The sequence below is a fragment of the Chamaea fasciata genome, unplaced genomic scaffold, assembly GCF_029207755.1.
Source record: "Chamaea fasciata isolate MVZ Bird 193981 ecotype frontalis unplaced genomic scaffold, bChaFas1.0.hap1 SCAF_7, whole genome shotgun sequence".
Lineage (NCBI taxonomy): Eukaryota > Metazoa > Chordata > Aves > Passeriformes > Sylviidae > Chamaea > Chamaea fasciata.
The window spans coordinates 39,381,435-39,406,186 of NW_027094092.1; the positions used below are offsets into that span (position 1 = coordinate 39,381,435).

At 42.4% G+C, this 24,752-nt stretch overlaps 1 protein-coding gene across 3 annotated transcripts; it reads right to left on the reverse strand.

Moving 5' to 3' along the window:
• Positions 1 to 174: 174 nt before the first annotated feature.
• ENTPD5 (ectonucleoside triphosphate diphosphohydrolase 5 (inactive)) lies at positions 175 to 22,977 on the reverse strand. Of its 3 annotated transcripts, none has more exons than XM_066188482.1 (15): positions 22,756 to 22,977; positions 20,671 to 20,784; positions 17,511 to 17,789; positions 16,233 to 16,312; positions 14,820 to 14,963; positions 14,395 to 14,470; positions 12,760 to 12,795; positions 11,830 to 11,918; positions 9,173 to 9,252; positions 7,909 to 7,970; positions 6,410 to 6,511; positions 5,428 to 5,568; positions 5,031 to 5,087; positions 3,434 to 3,549; positions 175 to 3,265 (listed from the first exon to the last, which is right to left on the reverse strand). In XM_066188482.1, exons 3-15 carry the CDS (start codon positions 17,725 to 17,727, stop codon positions 3,179 to 3,181), a joined length of 1,287 nt encoding a protein of 428 aa, XP_066044579.1. In that variant the 5' UTR covers positions 17,728 to 17,789; positions 20,671 to 20,784; positions 22,756 to 22,977; the 3' UTR covers positions 175 to 3,178. The 3 variants fall into 3 exon arrangements, with proteins under 3 accessions (XP_066044579.1, XP_066044578.1, XP_066044577.1); XM_066188481.1 differs by having other exon boundaries at positions 22,606 to 22,977; XM_066188480.1 differs by having other exon boundaries at positions 22,353 to 22,977.
• Between the last annotated feature and the right edge of the window lie 1,775 nt (positions 22,978 to 24,752).

Genomic DNA, 24,752 nt, shown 5'->3' on the forward strand with positions numbered 1-24,752 from the left:
GATGTATTTTAAAATTCTGTCTGTCGTTCTTTCACCCTTTTCCCTGCCTTTCTCTTGGTGCATTATTTAATAATGGTGTTTCTTGTGGAACTGGCTACTCTTAGGGGCTCCATGGGAAAGATACAAGGCAACAGTAAGATCTTGGAGAAGAAAACTATACCACAACATCTTGAGTATTGTTAAAAATGCTTTAATTACTAAAATAGACAATTCAGGATATTCCGTATTAGGTTCCAAACACCAGCCTCTTGCATTAGACATTTGCCACTCATAAAATTAAAATTAGCACTGCCCATGGGCAAGATTTACACAGTATCAGAAATGAACATCAGAAAGAACGAAATGTAAGTTTTGAACTGAAAGCCATTACTTGTGCTTCTGCAGTCACTCATATGAGGCAGTTCTTGTTAGTGGCTGGCTAAAAGACATTACAAAGGAGGAGATAAAAATCAGGGCTGCAAGTAGGGCTCTTCTCTTAAAAGGCTGCTTACTCTTTAGTTTAGCTAATAAATAATCTCATTGCACTAGGGTAAGTGTGAGGACTTGACTGGGTTGTCCAAACCCCCCACCTACTTGGGTTCAGATGTAAACAGTAGGGGCTCAATTCTGCAATTTCTTGCAAAAATAAACCTTTTAACAGCGTTTTGTTTTCTCCCATAACTGAACAATAATGCCAGTAATAGAAAGCAGCAGTTCTGCTTCAGTTAATGAATTGTGCCACTGACAAATGAAGACCCTGAGCATTCAGATTAAATGCAACTTTGGTACTGGAAAGCAGATGCTCCCCCCTAGCATTTGTAGTACCAGAGTCTCAGGAAAAGAATGCAGAAAAAACAACTTCCTCTGCATGGTACCCTTCTTCTAGTCCCTCCTTGCTCCAGACAAAACCCAGCCCTTGAGCCCTTCTCAGAGCTAGTGTGTGTTCAGGGGGTAGAGAACGCTGCTGCTTCTTCCTTAGGTACAGCATCCCACCTTTCCTTCCTGTTCAAAACACAGCCTCACTGCTGACAGCTCTTAGTCCCAAGATCCAGTAAGAGTTTGTCATAGCACTGGCTCAGACTGAAAGATGACCTCTGGATTATTAAATTACCTCATTCTCAGGATAATGCAGCCTGGCCAGTAACCACTCCATCCTACTTCGTGTTTTCTGAGAATACAAAAGTGCTCACTGAAGACAAAATGAATGCATTTGCAGTCACCTTGTTCTGCAGACCAGACCATATACCAAGTTTTGCCAACAGTAGAAAGAGGAAAAAGAAATGTTTATGGTTGAGTAGAGGCCACAGTTACTTTCTTCATGTTCAAACAGAAACTCCTAGAGAGGAAGGAACAGAACTTTGGTGTGACACTGAGGAATTTCTCAATATGGATCTCAAACAGATTCTAGTAAGGAGTTCACATGTAGGATGAGCATTTCCTGTTCCAAAAAAGCAGCCTGAATTTATGGTGAGGTGTCAGTGATGGGATAAATGTGGATGGATAAGTATGGATGGCTCCATCTCCAACCCTTGGATTCTTGTTGCTGATTGCACTTGTTTCAATCAAAAGCACACCTTGCAACCCTCATGATGTAAAACCTGAGATATGAAAAGGCGTAGCTTAATCAGCCACAGGCAAACTTGCACTGCTAACTAGAGGAAAAGGACTAATGTTCACAGTAAGGCAAAGTTCTAAGTCTCCAAACTGTTTGGCAAGACCACTGGAGACATGAGTGCACTACTTCCTCCCCTTGCTGGGAATTATTTTCAAATCCAGTTTGCAGAGAAGGTAGTGTGAGGGCAGTCTTTGGTTTGACAGAAGTGGGAAAGGTGTTTTAGAGCAAACAGATAACTGCAACTGCCCAATAGGGAAATGTTCATCACAAGACATCAGTAGATTAAAGTTTCCCTTAGTCACATGAATAATACCTCTTTGTTGAGGTGGGGCAAATTCACCTGTACCTTACACATTCCTTGGGGAGGAGAAGACAGTAGAAGCTGCCACTTATTTCATGGGGTGGAAAAAGTGTCTACAGCTGTTTTTACTTAGGGCAATGGATGGGTTTTAAATGGGAGACCACACCTTAGAGCTCACTCTAGCATTGGGACTGTGGTGCTCAGACAGCTCGCTGGCCCAGGAAGTCTCCCTGGGCTGTACCATACCTGCTGTCCTTGGGATGGCACTAGACTTGACTCTTGGGCATGCACCACCTCAGGTTTGGTGTCCTGAAATCAGTTCACACAAGAACCCGAGGAGCACCAGCAGCAGAGGGAAGACGCTGTGGGTGTGCCTTGCTGAGAGCAGAGAAACAGAACCGGTTCTCACAGCAAAGTGAGCTGTCAGATCAGCCATTTCATCTGACTGCAATCTCCTTGTGGGTGGAATGTGACAAGCTCTTCTTCTGGCAGCTGGGTTTCAATAGCTGGCACTGCTGCCTCGTTGTGCCAGCACAATTATGTGTTATGACTACATGCTAAATGAATAAATTTATCAAGTCTGGTAGTCAGATGTATGGTGTAGCTGCACAGACTTGTAAAGGGCAGCAAAACTGAAACAGCCAGGCACACATTCTGCTTGGGAAATGCCTACTGCCTAAAAAAATGCTTGGTAAATTACTGTGTTTTAGCCAACACCTTTCCCAAAACCATTCACCAAAGTGTACTTACAGCAGGCCCTTCCTGAAAGACTGGAATATTCTTGCCACATATTTGCTAAGCTAGCAGCTGGATTCTTGGAACACTGAGGTTGGCAGCATCCAGAATTTTTCACTTTTCTCTGAATGACTGTTGATGCTACTTCTAATTTCTGTATTTAACATCTCACAAGCAAACTTAAGTTACGTTATGTTTAAAATAGAAGAGGGTAGGGGAAGTCACGTGTCTGTAGTCTGCCACCACATCCAGGAACTCTGTGCTTCTGACAAACTTGCTGGTGAAAGCTGCTTTTGAGCCCCTTGCATATTCTCTGCTGGACTTTAGGCCTTTCGACTTTCATAAGGCAGATTCTGAATCATTTATGGCAATCACAGTCATAAATCATACTCTCACTAGGCACAATGCCAATCCAGGGTAAAGATCTGTTGTATATCTTTGGTCCATGTTCTGCTTTGTGACCAGTTCCAGCTGAACAACATGTCTGGAGATTGCAATTTACTTTCTCAGCCTTTCAGAAATGCTGAAGTCCACAGCAGTATCACAGGTCAATAGGTCATCCCCAGAGACTGCAGCAGATAAAAGGTAGCACCCAAAGTCCAGCTTGTCTCTATGTCATTTACTTTCTTTGTCAACTATAAAGGAAGAAAAACAAGTTGTTACTGACAGTTCTCTAGATTCATAAATTGCACAAATGACAGCAACTACATGTTACAAATCTGCAAAGATTCAGTAGATAATTAGTCAGAAAAAAATCAACTAATGCATGTTAATCGATAGGGATTTAACTGGTTTTTTCTCACCTGTAAGACTGTGTTGTCCCTAAATCCAAAACCATCCTTTAATAAAGCGGTGATGTAAGTGAGATCCATGCAGAGGAAAGGACTGGCTGAGTTGTACCTCTCCATGTTATCACAGACTAGAGAAAGAAAAAAGGGATTTCAGCAAAATAAGAGCTTTTATCCACACTGTACATTTGAACTGAACTCAAGTCAAAGCTTACTAAAACAAGCCACCCTCTTCTATTAGTGGGTATATATGACACATGGTACAAGCTACAGAGCTTTTCTATAATGTTGGAGAATAAACAATATAGTACATCCAATTTCTCTTAACTCCATCATAAGGACATCTTTTATTACAGCAACATAATCCACACAGCTCTTTTGAAGAACCTCTGCTCAACTGCTAACCAGCAGGGTGTTAGATTACTTATTTTTTCAAGAACACAGTATCACCTGTTTTCATCATCCTTGCTCCACAGATGGCTTCAGTAATGGATTCCACCTTCTAGGATGGCAGTTTAGTTTATTTTTTCCAACCACATTAGTCCAAGGAAATGGAAGAGGCTATTGCACAACCAACCACTCCCTCGCTGCAGCAAAGTCAAGATTCCACAGTCAGGGTGACAGTGACTGGGAAATGTATTTACACTAGGCATCACTTTCTAGACCTGCTGTTACTGTCTTGTTCTACTGGCAGCAAGAGCAGAGTTCACTTCCTTCTAAGAAAAGATGAGCAACATCCTTCTACTATTGAAACGAGATAGAGAAGAATTAGTTCAGGATCACAGAATTGATCTCCTGATGCCCTAAAGCTAAGTAAGTGGTTTGATAATGTTAGGTAACATCTTAGCCACATCTTTGAAATAAGCTCTCTCACTATCTAGGGAAAAAATAACGACCAACCCACACTCAAATTTTAGAGCCTAATCCCCCTATTCAAAATCATCCAAGTTTCCAGGGAGATTAGGTTTAACTGAAAAATCACTAAAATTTAGGCCTTATTTTAGAAAAAAAAAGCCAGTCCTGAACTATGTAATTAAGCATCTGCTGCTGAAAAATATGGTCTGCTCATTCTCATGAGAATGATCACAGTACAGAAGTAACTTGCATTTAGCCATCAGCAGCCAGGCAAGGTGGGTGCTCTTTATCCACAGGAGGTACAAAACTAGAACAAGCATTCAGGAAAAAAAACAGGGAGGTGAAGGAACGCAGAAGACGCTGTCAGACTTAAAAACCCTTTACTCTCTCCCTCCATTTTGTTAGAGATTAAATAGGATTTAAGGTGACGGACTTACAGAATTCAGTGCTCTGTTAAACTCAGAGTTGCATTTTGACAGAAGAAGCTCTTGATACAGCAAATTCACTTTCTTTTGTAGTGACATGAACTATCTCCTTCTCCTGAACAGAGCTGTAAAGCCACCAACCCCTCACTGCTCTATCAGTATTGTCTTCTGGATCAGTTAGAGTTTTTGACTAATAAAAGTAACATGACAGGTGTAAGTGAAATAAAGGTTAAATAAATTTGCTTTTCTTCCAAGTCACATTATGTGCTGCCTACACATTGATATTTTTGTTATTTCTTGTCCAAACCAGTTTCCCAGCTCATGACAATTACCTTCTTTGGCTTTTCTTTCAAAATCTCTCACTTCCAAAACACCTCCGCGTTCATAATCTGAAAAAGATGTGAGAAAACATCATCATAGACCTGACAGCATTTGAGTTCTTTATCTAAGTTGACCCTAGAGTGCAACTCAGTGATGCTGCACTAGGAGTACGACCTGTTTGGAACAGAAGACAGAGCTGCAGGTGTAACTGGAGCCCTGAGCACATTTCATGTGCTGAATGCTGAACACCAAACTGCAGTGACAGATAAATGTCATTCCCTCGAGGCATTTTGTGTGTCTTCCTCAATAACATTCCTTTCCTCTGCTCTCCATGGCTCCAGCCGCCTGGGTTCCCCTGTCTACCTTCTGGTTGACATGCTCACATGTAGTGGATTATCCCAAATTTACCAATTAGGTTGGTATCAGCTGCTCGATCATAGTAATAGGAGAAAGCATAGAAGGAACTTCCACGAATCTCCTCTGGTTGGTGAAGTTTCCCTTTGACAACCTTGAGTACTTCCAAGTAGCAAGGCTTGAATCCTGTTTCTCCTGTCAGGAAAAACACAGATGGGGTGAGCCAAAGAGCATATGCAAGAGATGGAAGAAATAATGGCAACAGGATGAAAAATAAAAGCAGCAGAGATTAAAGCATCAGAACAAGAGCTTATATATCCCTTCTATAATCCAATATGGCACCTGCACACAGGCAAGGACTCTAAAACCTCTTCAAGTAAAACTGGTCAGAGCAGATCATTGCTGTGTCTGACAGAAGTGCCATGCAAAACTACTTCCATGTCAGGCAAAACTCCCACTGACATGTTCTGTGGTCAGCAGAATCATCTACATTTGCTGCCACCTGTTAGATAAAACTTTGCTTTCTCTCCCCATCACATTGTAATTTTATCAATCCACTCCACACACACTAAATCTGCAATTCAGCTCTCATGTTCTCCAACCTGTTCAAGTCTATGATGGCAGCAGACTCATGCTCTCTATGCAGCGTTAGGGACTTATTATTATTAGATACTTAAGAAACAGTTCCACAATGAGATTAACTGGTAGGCCAAAATGTTTGTACCCTAGCACGGACAGAATTTTTGCACTTTGCCCAAAGCCTCAGAAAAACCTCTTATTTGCACAAGTAATTCTCAACATTTCCTATAAAGGTCTGGTTTGTAATAAGAGATCACAGTCAGAGGACAGGGGTATACGTCAGCTATTGTACAGCTTCAGATTTTAATCTGTATTTCTCAGAAGTCAACCTCTACAACTGCACAGCTATCCTTCATATCCCAATCATCATCAGTTAAATAAGAAAATATTTGACAAGGAAAAATTCAGATTCTGGAGATCAGACTTATTGTAAAAGAAACAAGTCTCTTTAACTTACCTTCTTTGTTGCCACCATACTGATATTTCACTCCCCCAAAGTGCCACTCTGCCTCCAACTTCTTTGGCAAACAAGAACTGCGGAACATTTGTCCATCCACAACTGGAATGGGAGCAGAGAGGAGAGTCAGAAAGCACAGAATTTAACATAGCTACAGATCAATATGCAGAATCAGAAAAGGGTGAAAGATCATCATTAAAGTTTTTAAGCAAAAGTACAAAAATCTGAATTGATGGATGTGGCACTAACTGGTTACAAATTAAGGACCAGTCTCGAGTCTGGAAAAGTTGTGTCCGTTTTGTCCTGCAAACAGCAGAGCAGCTGGGCTTGTCATTTCTTAATAAGATAGATGGCACAAGGAGATCTGGATAATGGCTATTCACCACAGAAGACAAGAAATGAGAGGTAATAAACACACAGATGCACAAACCCTAATGACAGCAGATAACCAAGACAAACAAAGCAACTGAACAATGAGGACAAAACCTCCTAAGACAGATCAATGGCCAATACAGGATCCACTGAATGTACCTTTGAGGGGTTCAACCAGAAATACTCTAACTGATAAGAAGAAAACATGATTATTGCTGCACACACAGGTCTCATGGACAAAGCAAACTTCTGAATGCCTGAGGCAGACTGTGGGACAGGAAAATTTACTATGGGATGCTTAGGGAAAGGCTCAAAGACTGGGAAGAGGGGGAATTAAGGGATCAAGGAACTGCAAGGATGGCAAACCAGAGGGGACTATAAAAGAAGACGGGTCACAAGTAAGCAGGCAGCTGCTCTGTATGCTTTTCTGTCTGAGCCTTGTGACCAATCACTGTAGTCTGTCCTATCTTCTTCTTAATCTCTATTCCCAACTATTTTTGATTTGAGTACATTCCAGTAATTATCACAAGTCCATCTAGCTATCAGGTAAGAATCCAGAACGTGGAAAGACCCCAGGTCCTGGCCAGAGACTAGACAAAAGGCCCAAGCCCTGGGTGAGAGACTGGAAAGACTCAGAAACGTGAGTGTGCACTCAGGTTAGTGAGTGCGTGTGATGTGCTTGTACGCTTCCATCTAGACTAAGCAGTGTGTACAACATGTCTGGGGAGCACCACAGGCCAGGCAGATACCAGAGGGGCCTACAAAGTGGGTTTGGCCTAAGCAGCAACCCTCAGGAAAAGGATCTATTCATGCTGCTTATGTTTCTGTGGATGCTTGTAAAGCTGTGTGTTTGTGGCTGGCCATGGTGTTTGTATGCTCCCACGTGTGCATTTCTGGAATTTGCACTTGAGTGTCACTGCTGGCTGATCTCAAAAATAGGGAAAAGTAGCTGTCTCACAAGACAACTTCTTAACAAGTGGAAGCTGTTTTCAGACAAATATATACCATCAGAAATATTGAAAAGCACAACATACAGAAGTGAAAACACACAGGAAATGGGCTGCTGACACAAGGCTAAATCTAAGCATCTCTTCATAAATCTTGAATGTTTTACTATACGAACATACCTTCCATATTCAAGGCTCCAAGCGTTGCCAGTCTTGCAGCTTTTAATCCAAACCCCAAATAGCTGTGAACAACAAAAGACAGACGTTATAGTCTTGATTTCTGCACATCTGGTGTGCTTTACTTATATCCCTCTTCCTATGTCCTGGAACACCCAAACCAAATTTCCTTCCTCTGATTCCCACAAGGCTTCCCTCTCTAAAATAGAGGTCCCTTTGCCAGAAAAGAGGGCCAAAAGAGTGACAGAAACCCAAGAAATACAAAGGGCTGTAAAATGGGTAAATCTAAAACTGCAGGAAGTGGTTAGAGCTGATGTGGCATTTATACAAGATGATCTTGAAAAGCAAAAATGCACGATCTTAAAAATGAGGGAGAAAGAAGGGCATGTGGTGAGTGCATGGGGAATTGGGGAGCCACTCATGTTACACACACAAAACTATGTGCTCTTAGGGCAGAGTGCAGAACCTCCCACAAAATGGGAATCATGGCTTTATGTGAAATTCACCTGTTTGACTCCACAGGTAACTGCAACATTCATTACAAGCTAGAATATGAACAATGCTTATGAGACTGTCATCACACATTGCAGCAACACAGCTAAGTTAAAATCCTGCTGAACCTTTCATTCCCACCTCTGTGTTTGGCCACTTACCACTTTTCTCATGTAATTTTAAACGTTTGCAGAATACTGAGTGTTAAACTAACATCCAGCTCTCTCTCAATTTTTAGGAGATGATTTTTCAATCCCAATTATTTGATCTAATGGACTGTATTGATGACTACAGCAATCAACAAATGTAAGGAGTAGGAGAGGATGACTTATTAGACCAGCTGTGGTGTTAAGTAAGCAGATTCTATAACTGAGTGAGATGATAATGTTCACTCTGCTGAGGAACAAGTCTCAGGAAAAGTCCTCTTTCCAAATCTCTGATCATATTTAGTTCTGACTACTGGCAAAGTATCTACCTTTCTGCTTGTTTCAGAATATTTGGTTTGACTCCAGTAATAAGAATTCTCCTTAAATATGGGCTCACAATGCTTTTTCTTCTTTTGACAGACTGCCTAACGTTCCCTTGCAGTGACATTAACCATGACCCTGGAATCTTTCCAACCAACTAATGTCGTGTTCCATTTCTACTGTTCCATGCAATAAGTAGTAAAAAAGTCATGGTCTCTGCCACTGGTGCCAGGATGATGTGGCTGATAGCTCAGGGGCTGCAAAAAGACTGATTTCCTCAGTGGAAATTGCAATCTTTTGCTCCTCACCTGTGAGTATAGAGCTTGTAGGTGCTATTAAACATTTCAAATGAGGTAAGAAAATCCCCAGGGGTTTCCTTCAGAGTTGCCTAAAAGTTAAGAAAAAAATGTTTTAGTTTATATTATGCAATAAAGAATAACCAACTTTAATGTAATAGCACAGCTATACCCATAGCGTTTACTGCACACTCATCTGATCTGCTTTGAAAACAAAGTACAGTTTTCCAATGGTGCTACTGCTGTAATATCTGCAGCTTGTAACACTGATTTTATTTATATGCATTTTTGTGTTACTTGGCAGCACAACAGATCAGGATGAAAACACCTTCTAATTCAGGTAACCTGAATTTTTCTAGAGCACTTACATGCTACTCCACATGTACAGAGTCCCCATCAAAATCAGCTGCCCTAGAAGTGCTATGAACTTTTGCAAGTCACACTAGGACCTTAAACTGAGGTACTCAGAAGAATTAAAAATACCAAGTATAGGCCCCATTTTCACGATGTCAAATGTCTTTCCAGTACTCGAGGAAACACTGTGACCACTCACTCCCAGTCTTAGGGCTGCTTCATCTAAATTAGCCTGTTGTCTCAAAACCTCCAGTTTTTTTCCTCTCACATTCTTCCCTCTGCGCACACCTCCATCCCACTGGTACCCTGCCTCAGCTTCCTGACAGACTAACTCACACTCTTGTAAAGCTGAACTGCTTTAGCAATCATTTACTGATTTACCACTCCCTAAGCTCTCAGTCTCAGTTTCTGTCTCTCCTCCCCTCATGGCCTCATTCTCCCACCCCTTCTTGCCTCTGTGCATTTATGTCAGACACTGTTATTCTGGGCCAAGCAGCAGAATCTCTGAGAGAACTGAAGCTGCCTAGTCCTGCAGCTACCATTCAAGTAAGGAGATCCAGATTGGGGTTGTTTTTTCTGGAGTCCTAGACAGAAGCCTGCTCAAAGCTGAAAGGAATTTGACAGTATTCAGCTTGAGCTGCTTCTGAGCAAATACAAATCGAAATTTGTTTTCAGTCTCAAGTTGATTATCACTGAAATGGCAGTCACATCCTTGGCCTCATACACACAAACTGCCATATTTTGAGTTCTGTTTCTAAACCTTACATCACAAAAACTATTTAAAGGAGAGATCCTCAAAAAAATTAGTTTGGAGAAAACAATTGTCTTTTTTCATGCCCTACTTTCACAAAAATGAGGCAGACACCAGGCAGTCAATTTCATAATTACTGTGATTAGTTTTCAGTTGCTTTTAACTTTGGCAATAATGCCATGAAATTAAAATCAGCTCCATGCAGTTATCATTATGTGTTCTCTACTTACTTGGAATTCATATTTAATTGACAAATCTCTTACTATTACAGTATTTTGTCCAAAATTAATACAAGAGCAAACATGTGACTGCCTTGGATTGCAGGAAGGAAAAATCCCCACTGCAAATCAATGGGAGATATCCCTGCTAATTCTGTCAAATGGGAAAAACTCCCAGAAACATACTGAGCTTATTTATTTGAACTTGACAAGACAGGTGAGAAGCAGACATAGCGTACAAGCAGGCAACATGAACCTTGACTCAACACTGCCCTACAAATTCACCCCATTAGTCCTGGTCAGCAGCAAACACTCCAGGCCTTTTCCTGCAAGGCCTGAAGAGGACGTTTGAATCCTGAGCTGCAGTTCAGCCTATTTCATGGTTCTATTTATTCTCCAAAACCCTGACATGCAACACCCTTTCCTGTTGGTCCGGTGCCCACTTTAGCAGGTGTTATCAACACAAAACAGAGGACAAGCCCAGAGTATACTTGAGGCTTTGCTGAACAGGATAAGGTTGCATGTCATGTTTCAACATAACACACGATTGCAGAACGAAAATATCCTGATGTGAAAGCCATGTGTTCTGTGGCCACGAAACATCCTTTGAGAATCTCAAGTTCTATAAACAAAACATGTTAAAGAAATTACCCCTTCAGAAAGAGTGACATAAACAACATCACAATATTAAGGTACAGAATGCTATAGTGCCTTTCCATTACTCATGTAATTTTCTCATACAAACTGCAGACTTGGGTCCCAGTTCAAATTGTTTCTAAAGAGCTACAGAACTACAAAGAAATCCAATGGAGGTGTCTGAGGGACAGAGATCAGAATGCTCAAAATGAATGAGAAGAAATTGATACGAAAACAGAGAAGTGACTGTGCTACTACTAAAGCAATTTATCCTATACAACATTCCTCCCCTCCAAAACTTAGTGAAGTTCTGTTATCAGACTGGAATGGGAAAAAAAAAGATAGACCAGCCCCTACATTTCTTCTAATATTCAAGAATACTACCTAGAAATGTTTGAACATCTGTTGAATACACAGCACTACCAACATTAATGAGGCTTTCCCAGCCTGAGTCTAGAAAACAAAAGCTGTTTCTTTTTGGTTTTACTCATTTGCTTTCTTTTTATTTCCTCATTATTCAGGCTCCTTTGTTTGCAAGCGCCTATCAGCCAACTGCTGAACTCAAAGGGAACAGAAATACAGATGTTCTATAAACCACAGATGTTCTGCTTGTGCCACTGCTGGCAAAGCATTATCAGAGAGTCCAGCAGTGCTCAGGCTTCTCCACTGGCCTTGCAGTCCCAACCCACGCAATTTTAACCACTCCTCACCTCAAACCGTGGCAGGAATGTGATTTGGGTTGAGGCTCCTCCCAAGTCCAGAATCCCAACAGTTTGCTGGTTCTGGCCAGACAGTTGCCCTGCAAACAACACCGTTCTCAGAACAGCCCCAAGTGCACAAATGCTGAAATGCAGACACTGCGTGGATGTTCAGGCAGCCACCAGGTGATCACAATATCACAGCAATACAAGGAGAGCTGAGCTGCCCTTCAAAGAAAAAAATCTCAGAGAGAACCGGCAGGCAAACAGAAGGTATTATGGAAAGCTTCATAGACTTTCTGCCTTAATTCCAGTCTCTCCTCCAAAGAGACAAAAGCAGATAAATCTCTAGGTATCAAGCAAAAGCTGAAAGTAGGAGACAAAGTATCTGCTGCAGAAGGCTGTGAGGGAGAGTACGCAAATTTTGTAACCATCATATAGCTGGTCAAAAACAGTAGGGGAAGGAAGGGCAGTAAGAGCCAAACCAGCTATTATAATTTCTGTTCACCCAGAGCAGCTTTTTTGCTTGCTCATCTATCTACTAGAGTACTGATTTTCTTTTCACTAGATTGCACTCCCAGAAGCTCTTAGAACCAGCAGTGCTAAGGCACCATGCCCTGCAACACCACTGTAGTTGCACAGCTCACACTGGGATGAAGAACACTGCAAGGCCTTGTTTCCCACACATCAGCAGTACCACTCCCCAGAGCACGTTAGGGAAACCAGCTTGCCAGTGCCTCCAAGATCTGAGTAAATTCTGGCACCTTCAGGGTTAAGATGTCTCCCTCTTACTACAGACTCTGCCCAAGACAATCCACTGCTTTAGCACCGGTGACAGAGCGGGTTGGAAAAGCATGGCAAAGGCAGAGGAACTTAGGGTGATCACCTCCACAGACGAGACTCAAGTTCAAATTTAGAGAGTAGTCATTCAGAATTAACTACCTGTCAAAAAGTTCACAGTGATCCAGGCTAAAATTCCTGCAAGGAGTGGGAAAAAAAAAAAGAAAAAAGTCACCACTGAATACTCCCACAATCTCCTGCCCACTGTTACCACCCCTCCACAAGTTATTTATTTACCTGGAAGTCATTACTAATTTAACCCAACCATCCCAGAGATTAATTCAAACTCTTAAGTAATGTATATGATGCATTATTGATTCACATAAATCTCATGAGCTGAAATAGGTAGGACTTTGTAATATCCATGCAACTGCAGCATACACAAATCATATCTATTATCCAAACAACATACAAAGAAGTAATGAGCTGACACAATGCACAAGTTTCCTTGGGCCTGTTTTTGCAGTCCAGCATTTCAATTCTTAATCTGAAAACTGCATTCACACCACTCGGTGTTTTAATCTTCAAGTTTCTATAATTACACTACAGACAGAGCAGCAACCAGCAAAACACAAACAGCTCCTTTGACTCCAGTGGCTTGCTTGGCAGTGACATGATTCTCACCCAAACACAAGCAAACATATGACAGTAGAAGAGGTAGGGATTTTAAATAAACTTGGCAGGCTACCCTGTGCTCTATTATGCCTCATTGGTCCTGCCCCCTGTCAATAAAACAGTTCTCCCTATTGTACAATTCCCCCATTAATCCATAGTGACAAACTGTGCACTGCACCATACTTATCAAATACTGGAAGACTTTATGGTACTTCTCCTTTTCTCTCGGCCCATGTGGACAGATTTTGTTCTTTAATCTTCCTCGATTTATTAGTTGTTTAAGCACTGTGATAATTCTTTTTGCTTTCCTTCAACAGCTTCCTAAGTGGCAATTTATCTGCCATAAGGAAGTGTTCTGAACTGAACATAACATGACAGGATGGTTCTTTTCATCAGGCATCCATGCAGATGATTATTGCTTGCCTGTTCTCCAAGGCAGTGTGTCTGGATATGTAGCCAGAACACTACAGTGTTCTTTTCTGCACTGCAAAGTCATTGTTCACTCCAAACCTACAACATATTTCACCTTTTCTTGTATTTTGCAGTACTTCCTTGCTAATTTACTAGCTGTATTTTTCCCAACGGAATATTTTTGACTTATTATTTTATTTAGTTATCTATTTTTAATACTTGCCAATTATCCTTCATTCCCCTCTAATATTTACAACCCTCCCAATTTTAGATTGAAAATTGATGAGCTAATCATAATAGGTTATTTTTAATGCTGATATTGCAGAATTTACGAGGCACTTTCCATAAGCTTCCCAGCTCACTATATATTATCATGTAGCCTTTAGAGGTGGACACCATCTCTTTTATACCAGTTCCCAAGAGCAGGCTTCAGCTGGTCAGTCTGCATCAGAAAATACTTATTGTTGAGACAAGGTTTTCTTCTGAAACCTGTGTAATCTCTTTGTGTATCTGCATTTGTAGCCTAACAGGTGACGAAGTAATGAACACCTCAGAAAGGCAGGATTGCATTGCTTCAAACAGGGCCAGAAATCTTTTATTTTTTTCTCCTTCATTTAGGGACCATTTCTCTTTCTCTCTCATCTTCCTAAGACATCTCTCTTTTTTTCCCATTTCTCTTCGCTTTTACTTTTTGCCCCTCCTAAAACATACCTTCATGAGATCCATCCATGATGCCAACACTGTCCTCTGGAACAAGAAATGGTGATTCCTCAAAGACTTCTTTCACCTGAGGAAAGAAATAGTGATTAGATTTCTTGGTCTTCAGAGTCTTGTTCTGCTCTGAGGATGACAAAGTTTTATTTTACACAGCAGCAGAAAACAAGACAAGTGTGCGGAGTAGGGGCTAGGAGAGAAAGAAATGAAGTATTGTAGGTCTCTCTCCATGCCTTCCATCACAGCAAGACGGAGGATTTCAGGACCAGACAAGATACTCTGCGAGTTTCATACAATCTTGGGATTGCAGTCTCTTTTCATACATGAAATTCTCTCATGCTAAACAGAATAGAGAACTGAATGGGGAAAAAAGATGAAACAGGGAGAACAATACTAGTGCATCCAAAACAACTTAGTACTACCTCTGAAAGCAGAGCCTGAGCTTTCTCCTCTGACAGCAAGCGAAGTCCAGCTGTGGCTTTTAACACTACTGGGGTCTTTTTCCAGAGATGAGGTGGCACAGCATCTACGGCCATGTCCAGCAAAGTTTTGACAGTTTCAGCACCCTAAAAGAAAAAATATGTTTTTTGTGAGGTTTCCTCCTACAGGCCGTCAGAGAAGAGGCCTCTCAGTTTCCCATTTAAAACTTGTGAGAACAGTATTCAATGGCAGAAGATACCCACACCCAAGATAAGTACAAAAACCATGCCAGACATCTCATTTGAACATTAAAGAGAATGTCTGTTTTGGAAGAAAAGATGTATTCATAAATACGTTTTAGGGAAGTTAAATATCATTGTTTGTGGAAAGTATTTTTTGGAAAGCATGGAGGGAGGTGAGAAAACTGATAAGCTGACAAACCTAAACATCTTGCAGTATGATGAAACTAAATGGTGCAATTACTGACTGAGGCCACCAAAGCAAGGGGAAATACCTGTAGATTTCACTAAATGCAACATAAGAATTCCAAGTGTGTCCATAGAAAATGTTTTAATTAAAATGCCAGCTGTGTAATGTTTACCACACAAGGTACAGACATCACTGCTGGCTCTTAATTATTTCCACTGCTCTAACAATTAGAGTTTGGAATTAGCAATAAACATTCTCCTGTGAAATGCCTAGAAATTTCTTTTGGGGTGAGTTCTCCTCTCCTACCCAACAAACAAGATTTACTGGAATCAAGATGGTCTTATAAAAGTTTTTTAAAAAATCCCAAATCCATTCACTCTTCCACAATATGTCACACTCAAATTCCTGTAGCATGGAATCCAACGGAGCGAAATGAGAATCCTGAAAGCCCCCAAATGCTTGCCCCCAAGGTCAAGGCTGCTAAAGCACACAAGATAGTGTATCTAATCTATCATTTCTCTGGCACCTCCTTTAGTTTGTGAAAGAGCTTCCTGTCAGCACAGGGTGTCTGGAAAATGGCAGCTTACTTCAGAACGGAGAGAATTATTCGTAATGAGACAGAGAATGCATTTATTCATATCTGGGGTAGCTATAGGGGAAATAAACACTGAATATGGATGCCGCTAGAGACAAAAATCACTCTGTCTTTGAAATTCTCAAAGGCATATAGTCTAGTTATATAAGCATTTAAGCAATTAATTAAGCCACTGTTCCACTGATGAAATATGTAAAACACAAGCTCCTATTTCCCCGTGTAGAACTTAACTCACAAAAGTAGAAGAACAGGTTTAGAAAGAAGCAGTAGATCTTCTACATTTCTTCTGGATTTTCTGCAATTGCAATCAGTAATACTTGAACTGCTTGGTAGAATCTAAATGATGTAACAGAAGCCTGACCAACTTCCACAGAATGAAGGACAGTCTTACCTTTTCAGGCTGATCAGCATAGGCAGACAGACCTGGCTTCACAGACTCAAAGATTTCCCCTTCCACCTCTGGAAGGTTTTCTGCACAAACAAAACATTACATGATACAGTCAACTCAAATCTTATTCTTTAATTTCCAAAAGGTTGCCCTCAACTCCTGTAAAGTGACTACCCTTGATTCTCCTGGCAAACAAGATTATTCCCCTCCTAAAATAAGCCTTGCTGCTTCACTTCAGGAACATATTTAGCAGAAACTTGCCCTTGTACCCTCCAAGTTCACAAACTATTTATTAATAACAAGTTGTTACAATTAAAAGTATATTCATTTAGCATTTGTGAACTACAGGAAGTTACAACAATGCAGCATAACTGTTGCCTATTCTTAATAAAATTTCTTTCCCTTTCTGTCTTTAAGGTAATTGTGAAATACTAGTGCATATTAAGACACACACAGTCAACTCCCAATTATCCTTAGGTGATTCATCCAACTCAGACAGAACAGAGCTGACTGTGCTCAAGTACTTGGCTGAGACACCAAGCAAGTTTGGCCACTGCTCCCAGAGCAGTTTGGGTGTAGATGCCATCCCTGAGTGTTGCATATTACAAGCCACGCTGAGTCCAACAGAACTGGACCTTGTACCAGTCCTTCCAAACTATGGATGAAGTCATGCAAAGACACATAAGTACTATGTCCCAGCAACCAGCCTTCAACCTTTGCAAACCCGCAGGCTCACTGTGCCCAAGCTAATTCATCCTCCTGAATCCTGCTGCACATGCAGCCAAAATTGTACTCTGCACCATGTGAGCATCAGAGACTGGAGTGTGGTGCATCTCAGCACAGTTCTGGAAATGGCTCAGACCTTCAGTACTTAAGAACTCTTAATTTACTGATTTTAATTTGCTACAAAATGTGACATAAACATATGCAGAATTCAAGTATCTCTTGATAAAATTTAAGGTAACATACAACCTGACAAAACCAGCAAAAGTATTTTTTCATCTCAATGAGATATTCCTTTTAAGCAGCTGCATAGATGAAAATGTTTTAAATTTTAGAATTCTTCAATATACCCAGAATTATATCTCTGAGACTCAAAAGACCTATGAAAAAGGTATTTGCCCAGCAAAACACCATGACAAATGAACCATAAACACCTGCAGGAGGACCGTTTGAAGGACAAACTGTAGAAATCTTCAGCTGCACCCAGATGCTGAGCTGGCAGAAAACAAAACTGTTTTTAGAAGTTGGAACCTAAGTAAACATACATGGGGGTCTTACCTGGGCTCTTCTGCACAAAGGTGTAAATATGAATACGGGTTCCAGTGCTTCCTGCGTCAAACATGATGCCATAAAAAGTGTTTGCTTTGGCATTTATAGGGCACACATTAGGTGGAAAGAAATCCTGAAACCACATTACCCTGTTTGAATGTGAGAGAACAAAGGGCAAAGAAGAAAATGCCAATGCTATAAGGATGGGAAGTCTGGAAGATTCCATCTTGCCAGGACTTATTGTGGCTGTTCAAGCACGTATCAGCTATCACAGAGCTGCAGGTGGTCCTGAAAAGTTTAAAAAAAAAAAAAAAAAAAAAAAGGAATAGAAATTACCAATTCTCTCCTTTAAAACTCTGTTAAAAACAAAATAAATAAATCATTCTGTACACATACATTCTCCCTTTAGGTGCTTTTCAACACCTCATCCAAAAAGAATTGTTTTATTGCACTTAGTTCTACAACTATATCAGATTTGTTCTTTCAGAGTAAAGGTTTCTCCATTTCCCAAGCGCAGAAGCGATGGAGCAGTTTGCTTTCCAGTATTTCTAGTTTTGACTTTTAGACAATTTCCTTCTCTTATTTGTCCTGAAGATTTTCAACATCCAGAGTCTCCAGAACCTCCCAAAAACCCAAATATTATCCGAAAGAAGCACCGCCAGAGGCAAACTCTGGGCAGAACTACTTTAACATTTACACATTTGAGATGCTGTGGCAGAACACAAGTGTTATTCAGAGTCACAAACAAAGAGAATTTCATCTCAGGCTAAGAACAGCTGCTGGGAGAGATTAGCACACAGAGAGAATGAAGGCATATCCTTCCAGCAGCATCCCCATCTCTGAGAAAAGCCTGTGCTGCACAAAAGGGGCTGAGCTGAAGTGCACCTGAGCTCTGCCTCTCAGTATTTTTTCATATTTTTCTTTTCTGTCTTTTTGGTTCGGTTTTTAGTTTTCGAATTACAAACAACAACAAAAAATCATAGCAAATGCCACACACTATTGCAAACCTAAAGCAGTTGCCCCAAACACTCAGGTAGCTTACACAGCTTCTAACAACAGTTTTTCAAGCCAAAGCCCCAAAGCTGTGTTACACAGTACTGGATATCAAGATACAACTGCATCTCCCCTTAACACTTATCCCTTTGTGTGTATTTTTCCTAAGATATGCTAATAAAAGACATGGGCACAGAAATCATGTGGTGCTCAGGTAAAAAAGAAGAGAATATATAGGCATCTTTAACAGCAGAAAAGAGCATGTGGCCAGATGTCCCACCATATGCAGTATTGCCTGCACCAACCCACATCCAGATCACTCAGCACACAGAAGGTGCAAACAGCTCCTTATCACTTTCCAGACACTTGGTAACACATCCATCCACCCACAGCACTGAATATTCTACTTTATTTGGCTGTTCATCAGCTCTGCCCAAGACCCCTGCCCACTGCTTGCTCTTATATTTCACTGTCTTTTCACAATTTGCTCAGCCCCACCATGTTCATTCTCTTGAAATCTCTACTTGCTGCCTCTATCCTACACGTATTCATTCCTAAACCCTCTCCTTTCCTTCCTATGTGAGTGTGCTATAGCCTCTATTTCCACATACCTTTCTCCCACACCCAAAGAGTTCACTTACACTCCACTACCTTTTATCCCAGATTCAGCCCTTGTAAGACATTTATTATTTCCATCCTTCACCTTTGTCCCCAGTTAGAGCAAAGGGAGATTTACTTTTAACTATTCCCAGCAAAAAAATGTCACATTCTTCAGGCATCTCTCTCACTCCAGCATTCTGCTATGTCTAGAGCCAAAAAAGTGCACAGCTCACAGCAGATGGGTAACCTCACCTGTCTGCTGTGACCTTTATTTTTATCCTCCTGTTCCAAACAAATGCAGAGAGATGTGGGCAGAAGCCCAGACTCCTGATCCTCTCTGCCTCAGAAGCAGACTCTGAGAAGAACTGACCACAATTCCACTTGCAGTGTCTGTGACAGATCAACTCCAACTGCACCAATTTCTAAAGTATCCACATTTTATGTGGAAAGGAGTAAATTTGTAATTCTGTAACAAAGTGCTCTCCTGAAGAGACTGGACGAGCAGTGCCAAGCAGTTAGGCAGTTTTGTAGCTATGGATTTGTACAAAGATATAGCTGGCATTACCCAGGTTTGCTTCATCACAGCAAGGGAGGGCCACTGAAAATCCAAGCAGCTGCGCTGCTTTAACAGAACAGAAGGTGCATTAGTGAGAGCCACCCTCCAGCAGGTTTGAAGAGGTGTTCTTATTCTTAGGTAAAATAAGGACTTTGTTTAAGTAACTATCACAAATACAACCCAAGCACCTGCCTTAAGAACAAACTCCAGAGTCCTATTACAAACAGCACGTGATAGTTATGTAAGCCTCAGAATCTCTGATGATCCGAAAATATCTGAGCAACTGTCATCATTAACTCATATTTTCCTTGCCAGATCTACGAGAACCTTAGTCTCACATGAAATTCCCTCATGAAGCTTCACTTCCCTATCCCTTCTCAGATATCCACCACCATATCACACTTTCTGTTTTCTGTATTTCCCCTGACTTTTTTTTCTTTCCCCTTTAATACTTCTAAGGACAAATAAAACTCCAACAAAACAACAAACTCACAACTAATCACCTTGGGATTTTATTTTTCTTCTCCCTCATTAAGAATGAAAACCGCACACTGAGCCCCTTCAATGACTGGTGAAGTCCATTTAACCAAGCACACTAGCAAAACAATGCCCCCAAGAATGAAAATAGATGAGAGTAAGAAACCAGCGACAAGAAAGAGAAATTAGCAGAGCATAACAGAAATGGAAAAAGAACTTGAAAAGACAATCGAAAGTATGGAAGAAAAAAATTCAGGGTAGAAATAGACAAGAGAAGTTTCAGAGAAGGAAAAATATTTTCAAAACAGTTCTTCTTTAACAACTTAAAAGTCCTAGCTGGTATCAGAATACAACAGGGTGGAGAAAATTTAAAACAAATAGAAAGGAGAAAACAGGGTAATTGTAATGTGAGCACAAGCTCATTAATGCAATCAAGCAGTTCAGCAAGGTAAAGCCTAGAGTTCCCCATCAATAGGCTCAGTTACTGTCGTTAAAAAGAAGCAGTAATAATCAGCATTTATCATGAACACATTAGGCACACACCTGAAGCAGGATGGAAGGAACAGCTACTCCACACCAGGGATTCCTAATGAAAACCACCTTCAGAGCACCACGGCAAGAGACACTGTGCCTGCACCTCTTCACCTTCGCTGTCAGCTAATAGGAGTGGACTATGTATCAGGCAAATTATAAGGTCATGAAAGCACATCAAATACCAATCTACTTGTTTTATTCAAATTTGAGTTTATCATTACTCAATACAAGCAGTGAAACATGCTTATATAACTACACAGGATGAACTTCAAGAAGGTGAAAGTTAACTTGATCTCGAGTTAGTAAAACATTTACACAAATGCTACAGTTGACCTCAACATCCCTGAGGCCCGAGCCAGCAAAACAGGACACAACACTAATTTTCCAGCACAGAGAAACTCATGTAAATGTCATCTGTACATAGCAGATTTTAGGTACTAAGTGAAAAAGCTGAAGTACATCCAAAATATAAAAATTTGAGAGCTATGCAAACTGTATGATCCAAAAATACTGAGATGTTGCATAGAGACTTCAAAGACTGAAAGCATGAACAGGAAGGAAAAAACCCAACACACCACCACCAAACAAACCCCCCAACCAAAGTCTCCTTAAACAACGAAAGTAAAAACTATACCATAATAATAACAACTAAACTGAACACAGCAAAACACAACCTTACTTAGAGCTCACCACACGCAGAAACACAGGTAATTTTCAAGACAAGAAATATTCAATACTTGACTATTTCTGACAAAATAACACACAAAACACAAACCACACTAAAGCATTTGCCTGGAAAAAGGAACGTGGTAGGAGGGGAGGGAGAAGCAGTGTATCAGAGATACACAAGAATTTCATGTCTGTTTCCTAACATAATATTGGGAAATATTTGGAGATACACAAAAATATTCAAAAATAATTATAAAGATTAATGATGTAAATACAGGCAAATATTTAAAAAAAAAAAAAAGGCAACCCACAAATTATTTTTGGAAACAAATAAAATTACATAATTCAATTAATATTCTTCCATGCTGAAGGACACCAGAAATCATTCAGAATGGAAACTCTTCCGTACTAAAACAGTAACAAAATCTATTTTCCAGATGAGCACCTCTTATGGTCACAAAATCTATTTCCCATAATGACAGCTTTAACACTTAACGCTCATGACTAAATACTTTTAAACCTTTTTTTCCCCGAAAAAGAAAGGCTACTACATATTTTTCTGGACTTATTTTTATTTATTGAAAAAAATAGCTGTCTTTGATTCTTTTGACAAAAACTTAAGCTTCTTAAAAGTATACTGTTTAGAAGACACAACAGAAGGAGTAACTGAATTCAAAGGCAGAATTTCCCAGTATTACCATAAAAATAATGGCATAGTATTCTTTGCGCACATATTTTTTCAGTAAAATTCTGGCTCCAGAGCTTGAAACTCCGGGGGAAAAAAGTAGAACCAACTCAGAAACATGCGTTATCAGAAGTTTTAATCTTTCTTCCCCCGTCCTGAGGCTCCAAAGACACCTTATTTTTTTATTCACATTTCTGGCCAAGTGGGTTTTCAATTTTCCTCTTTAATTAGACCAAGGCAGCTCTTCCAGGAAACCGCTACACTGCGTTGTGGGCACCCCTTGAGAGCCGCGAACGCGCACACCGGCGGGGACAGCTGGGATTCCTGGAAAACAGACCTTGGGTGCCGACAGCCTTGGGGCGCTGAGGGCTTTTGCTTCCATGCCAGGCTGGGAGCGCCCCGGCGCTGATTCCCACCGCCGCTCCCCGGGAATGCCCCGGCGCCTCAGGGCCCGCTCGACCCCGCCGCGGCTGCGGCTGCTGGCTCCGTCCCTGCTGCGCATCCCGGCGCCAGCGCGTCCTGCCTCGCTCCGTTTCCCACAGCTGTCGACCTAAACCCTCGCCCTGAGCACGCCCAAAAACCTTCCCTACCTTCCTTTCCCCTCCCCCGGCAAAAGCCTCCGCGGTCCTCTCTGTGCCCCGGCGGCGGGGAGCGCGGCCCGGGACTCCGCAGCTCTTCCCGGGGCCGGCACCGGTGGCGCTCGGCAGGAACGCCCGCAGAAACGCCCGTCCCCTCCTCACCCGCCGGCCAGCGCTATCACTCGACCGGGACTAGGCGGCCTCCCACCCGCCCCTGGGAGTAACGGAGACGCCGCCGACAGCCCAGCTTTCGCGCGTCTCCCGCCGCCTGTCCGGCCTCGCACCCAGCGGAGCGCCCTCCCGGGGCGCCGGGAGCCAGCTCGGCTCACCCAGCCCGGGAGCGGCGGGACGGCCGCCGCCCCACGCGCGCTCCCGATCCCGGCCCCGTTGGCACCGGGGGGGGGGGGGGGGGGGGGCGGGCGCGCCGTGTCCATGGCAGCGCGCGGACGCTGCCGCGCCCCTCCCCCCGCCCCCGCCGGCTGCGCGCGCTCACCGGCCGCTCGCGGCGCCGCATCCCGCCGGCCCCGCGCGCCGCGTCACCGCCCGCCCACGTGACGCGCCGCCCGTCGCGGGAGTTGCGCGTGGCGGGCGCGCGCCGTCCGGCCTCCGCGGGAGCGCGCGTCTCTCCCGGCGGGGCCGGACGCCGCTCCCGGCGCGCAGCCATGGGCGGCGCAGCTCCCCACGGCGGGGACGGCGCTGCCGCTGCCGCCGCCGGACGCGGGCGGGGCGGCGGGAGCTCCCCGCAGGCAGCGCCCGGCCCGCCGGGGCCGTGTGGGGCGGCAGCGCCCCCCGCGGGCGGGAAGGCGGGTGGGGCCGCCGGGAGGAGCCCCCGGGCCGTCCCCGCCTGCCGCCCGCTCCGACCCGCAGGAATCCGGCGGGATTTCGGTGTTCCCGTGGTGGTCGGGGCCTTCAGCACTTAAGGAGAGGACAAGGAGACGATGAAGCGCTTGTTCAGCTCGACAAAAGAAAGCTGGGAGGGAATCTGCTGGGAGGGGGTTTTAGAGAGAACGGAGCCAAACTATTCAGAACACAACGAAAGAGAAGCCCTATGCTGTAGCTCCCATTTGCTCCATCACAGATTCTTTTACGTTACCCCTGTTGCTACTTTTCTAAATCCGAGTACCAAGCAAACCCCGTACACAGTTAAAAACTGAAGACGGAAACAAAAATTCAGTTATTTTAACATCGTATTTATTGAATAAGATGATACAAAGCTCTTATCCAGAGGACGTTGATGAGGTCAGTCGGTAGGAGACTATTTTCTTGCTCATGTGCCAGTGCTTGCTTTCAGCCTATTAGCGTAATAGATCTTACTTGGACCTTTTTCCAGCTGGCTGTTTTTCTCTGTCATTTTTTCTCCTTTTCTAAACTTCCTCAGCACTGCACCACCATCTGTAGCACAGACCAGACATCTGCAGTATAAAGTGGAAACACTGGAAATGGCCTTGCAGCAAATGGCCAGAAAAGCTGTGGGAGTCTGAGAAAACACAGCACCAACCAAGTATGGTGGAGATCAAAAAACCTGCAGCAGCTACTAGAAATTAAGGATTGAGAGACAGACTGAATGAAGAACATAGACCGGAATACCTTAAATGAGGGGACTGAGGTGGAAAGGTTCTATATAGACACTCTGTGAGTCAGGAGATCATATCCACTAAAAAGCATGGAAAGAAAAAGGCCCAAACTACCTATAACAAAAGAATATGGAGGCATGTGCAGGGGAGAAACAATTTCCCCAAATCAAAACATTCAAAAGCAACAGAAATAGCACAAATAATGTGCACAGAGACTTAGAGGAAGCACATAAATGCTACTGGTATGGAAATATTGAAAATTAGTGTCTATCTTCCTAGACAGACACCTGAAAAATCCTTTGCATGATAACACTGTTTGGATTTGGAATGCTTAAGGAGACTTCTGTAGTGAAAATAAGTGTATGAGTTGCAATATCCTATAAATTAGTAATGACTTTGCGGGCACCTAATTTCAACTAGGTTATAACGTTTTCGTCATTATTTCTATGGATTAAACTAAAGGTAAGCTCTAAAGAGTTCTTCCCATACTCTGCCATGTCCTGTGGAATTGAATAGAGAACTTCCAGTACAGATGTGCTTCTGTAGTTTCATTTTAATGATTATTTTTGCTGCTTTTTGGTTTTA

What these genes read in the sequence shown, in the direction of transcription:
- ENTPD5 (XM_066188482.1), bottom strand. Translation starts at nt 17,727, where the DNA reads ATGGAATCTTCCAGACTTCCCATCCTTATAGCATTGGCATTTTCTTCT. An exon ending in CATGGATGGATCTCATGAAG is followed by an intron (nt 12,796 to 14,394) that starts GTATGTTTTAGG and finishes CACTCCTTGCAG; the next exon opens with GAATTTTAGCCTGGATCACT. An exon ending in TACAAGCTCTATACTCACAG is followed by an intron (nt 7,971 to 9,172) that starts GTGAGGAGCAAA and finishes TGTTGTTCACAG; the next exon opens with CTATTTGGGGTTTGGATTAA.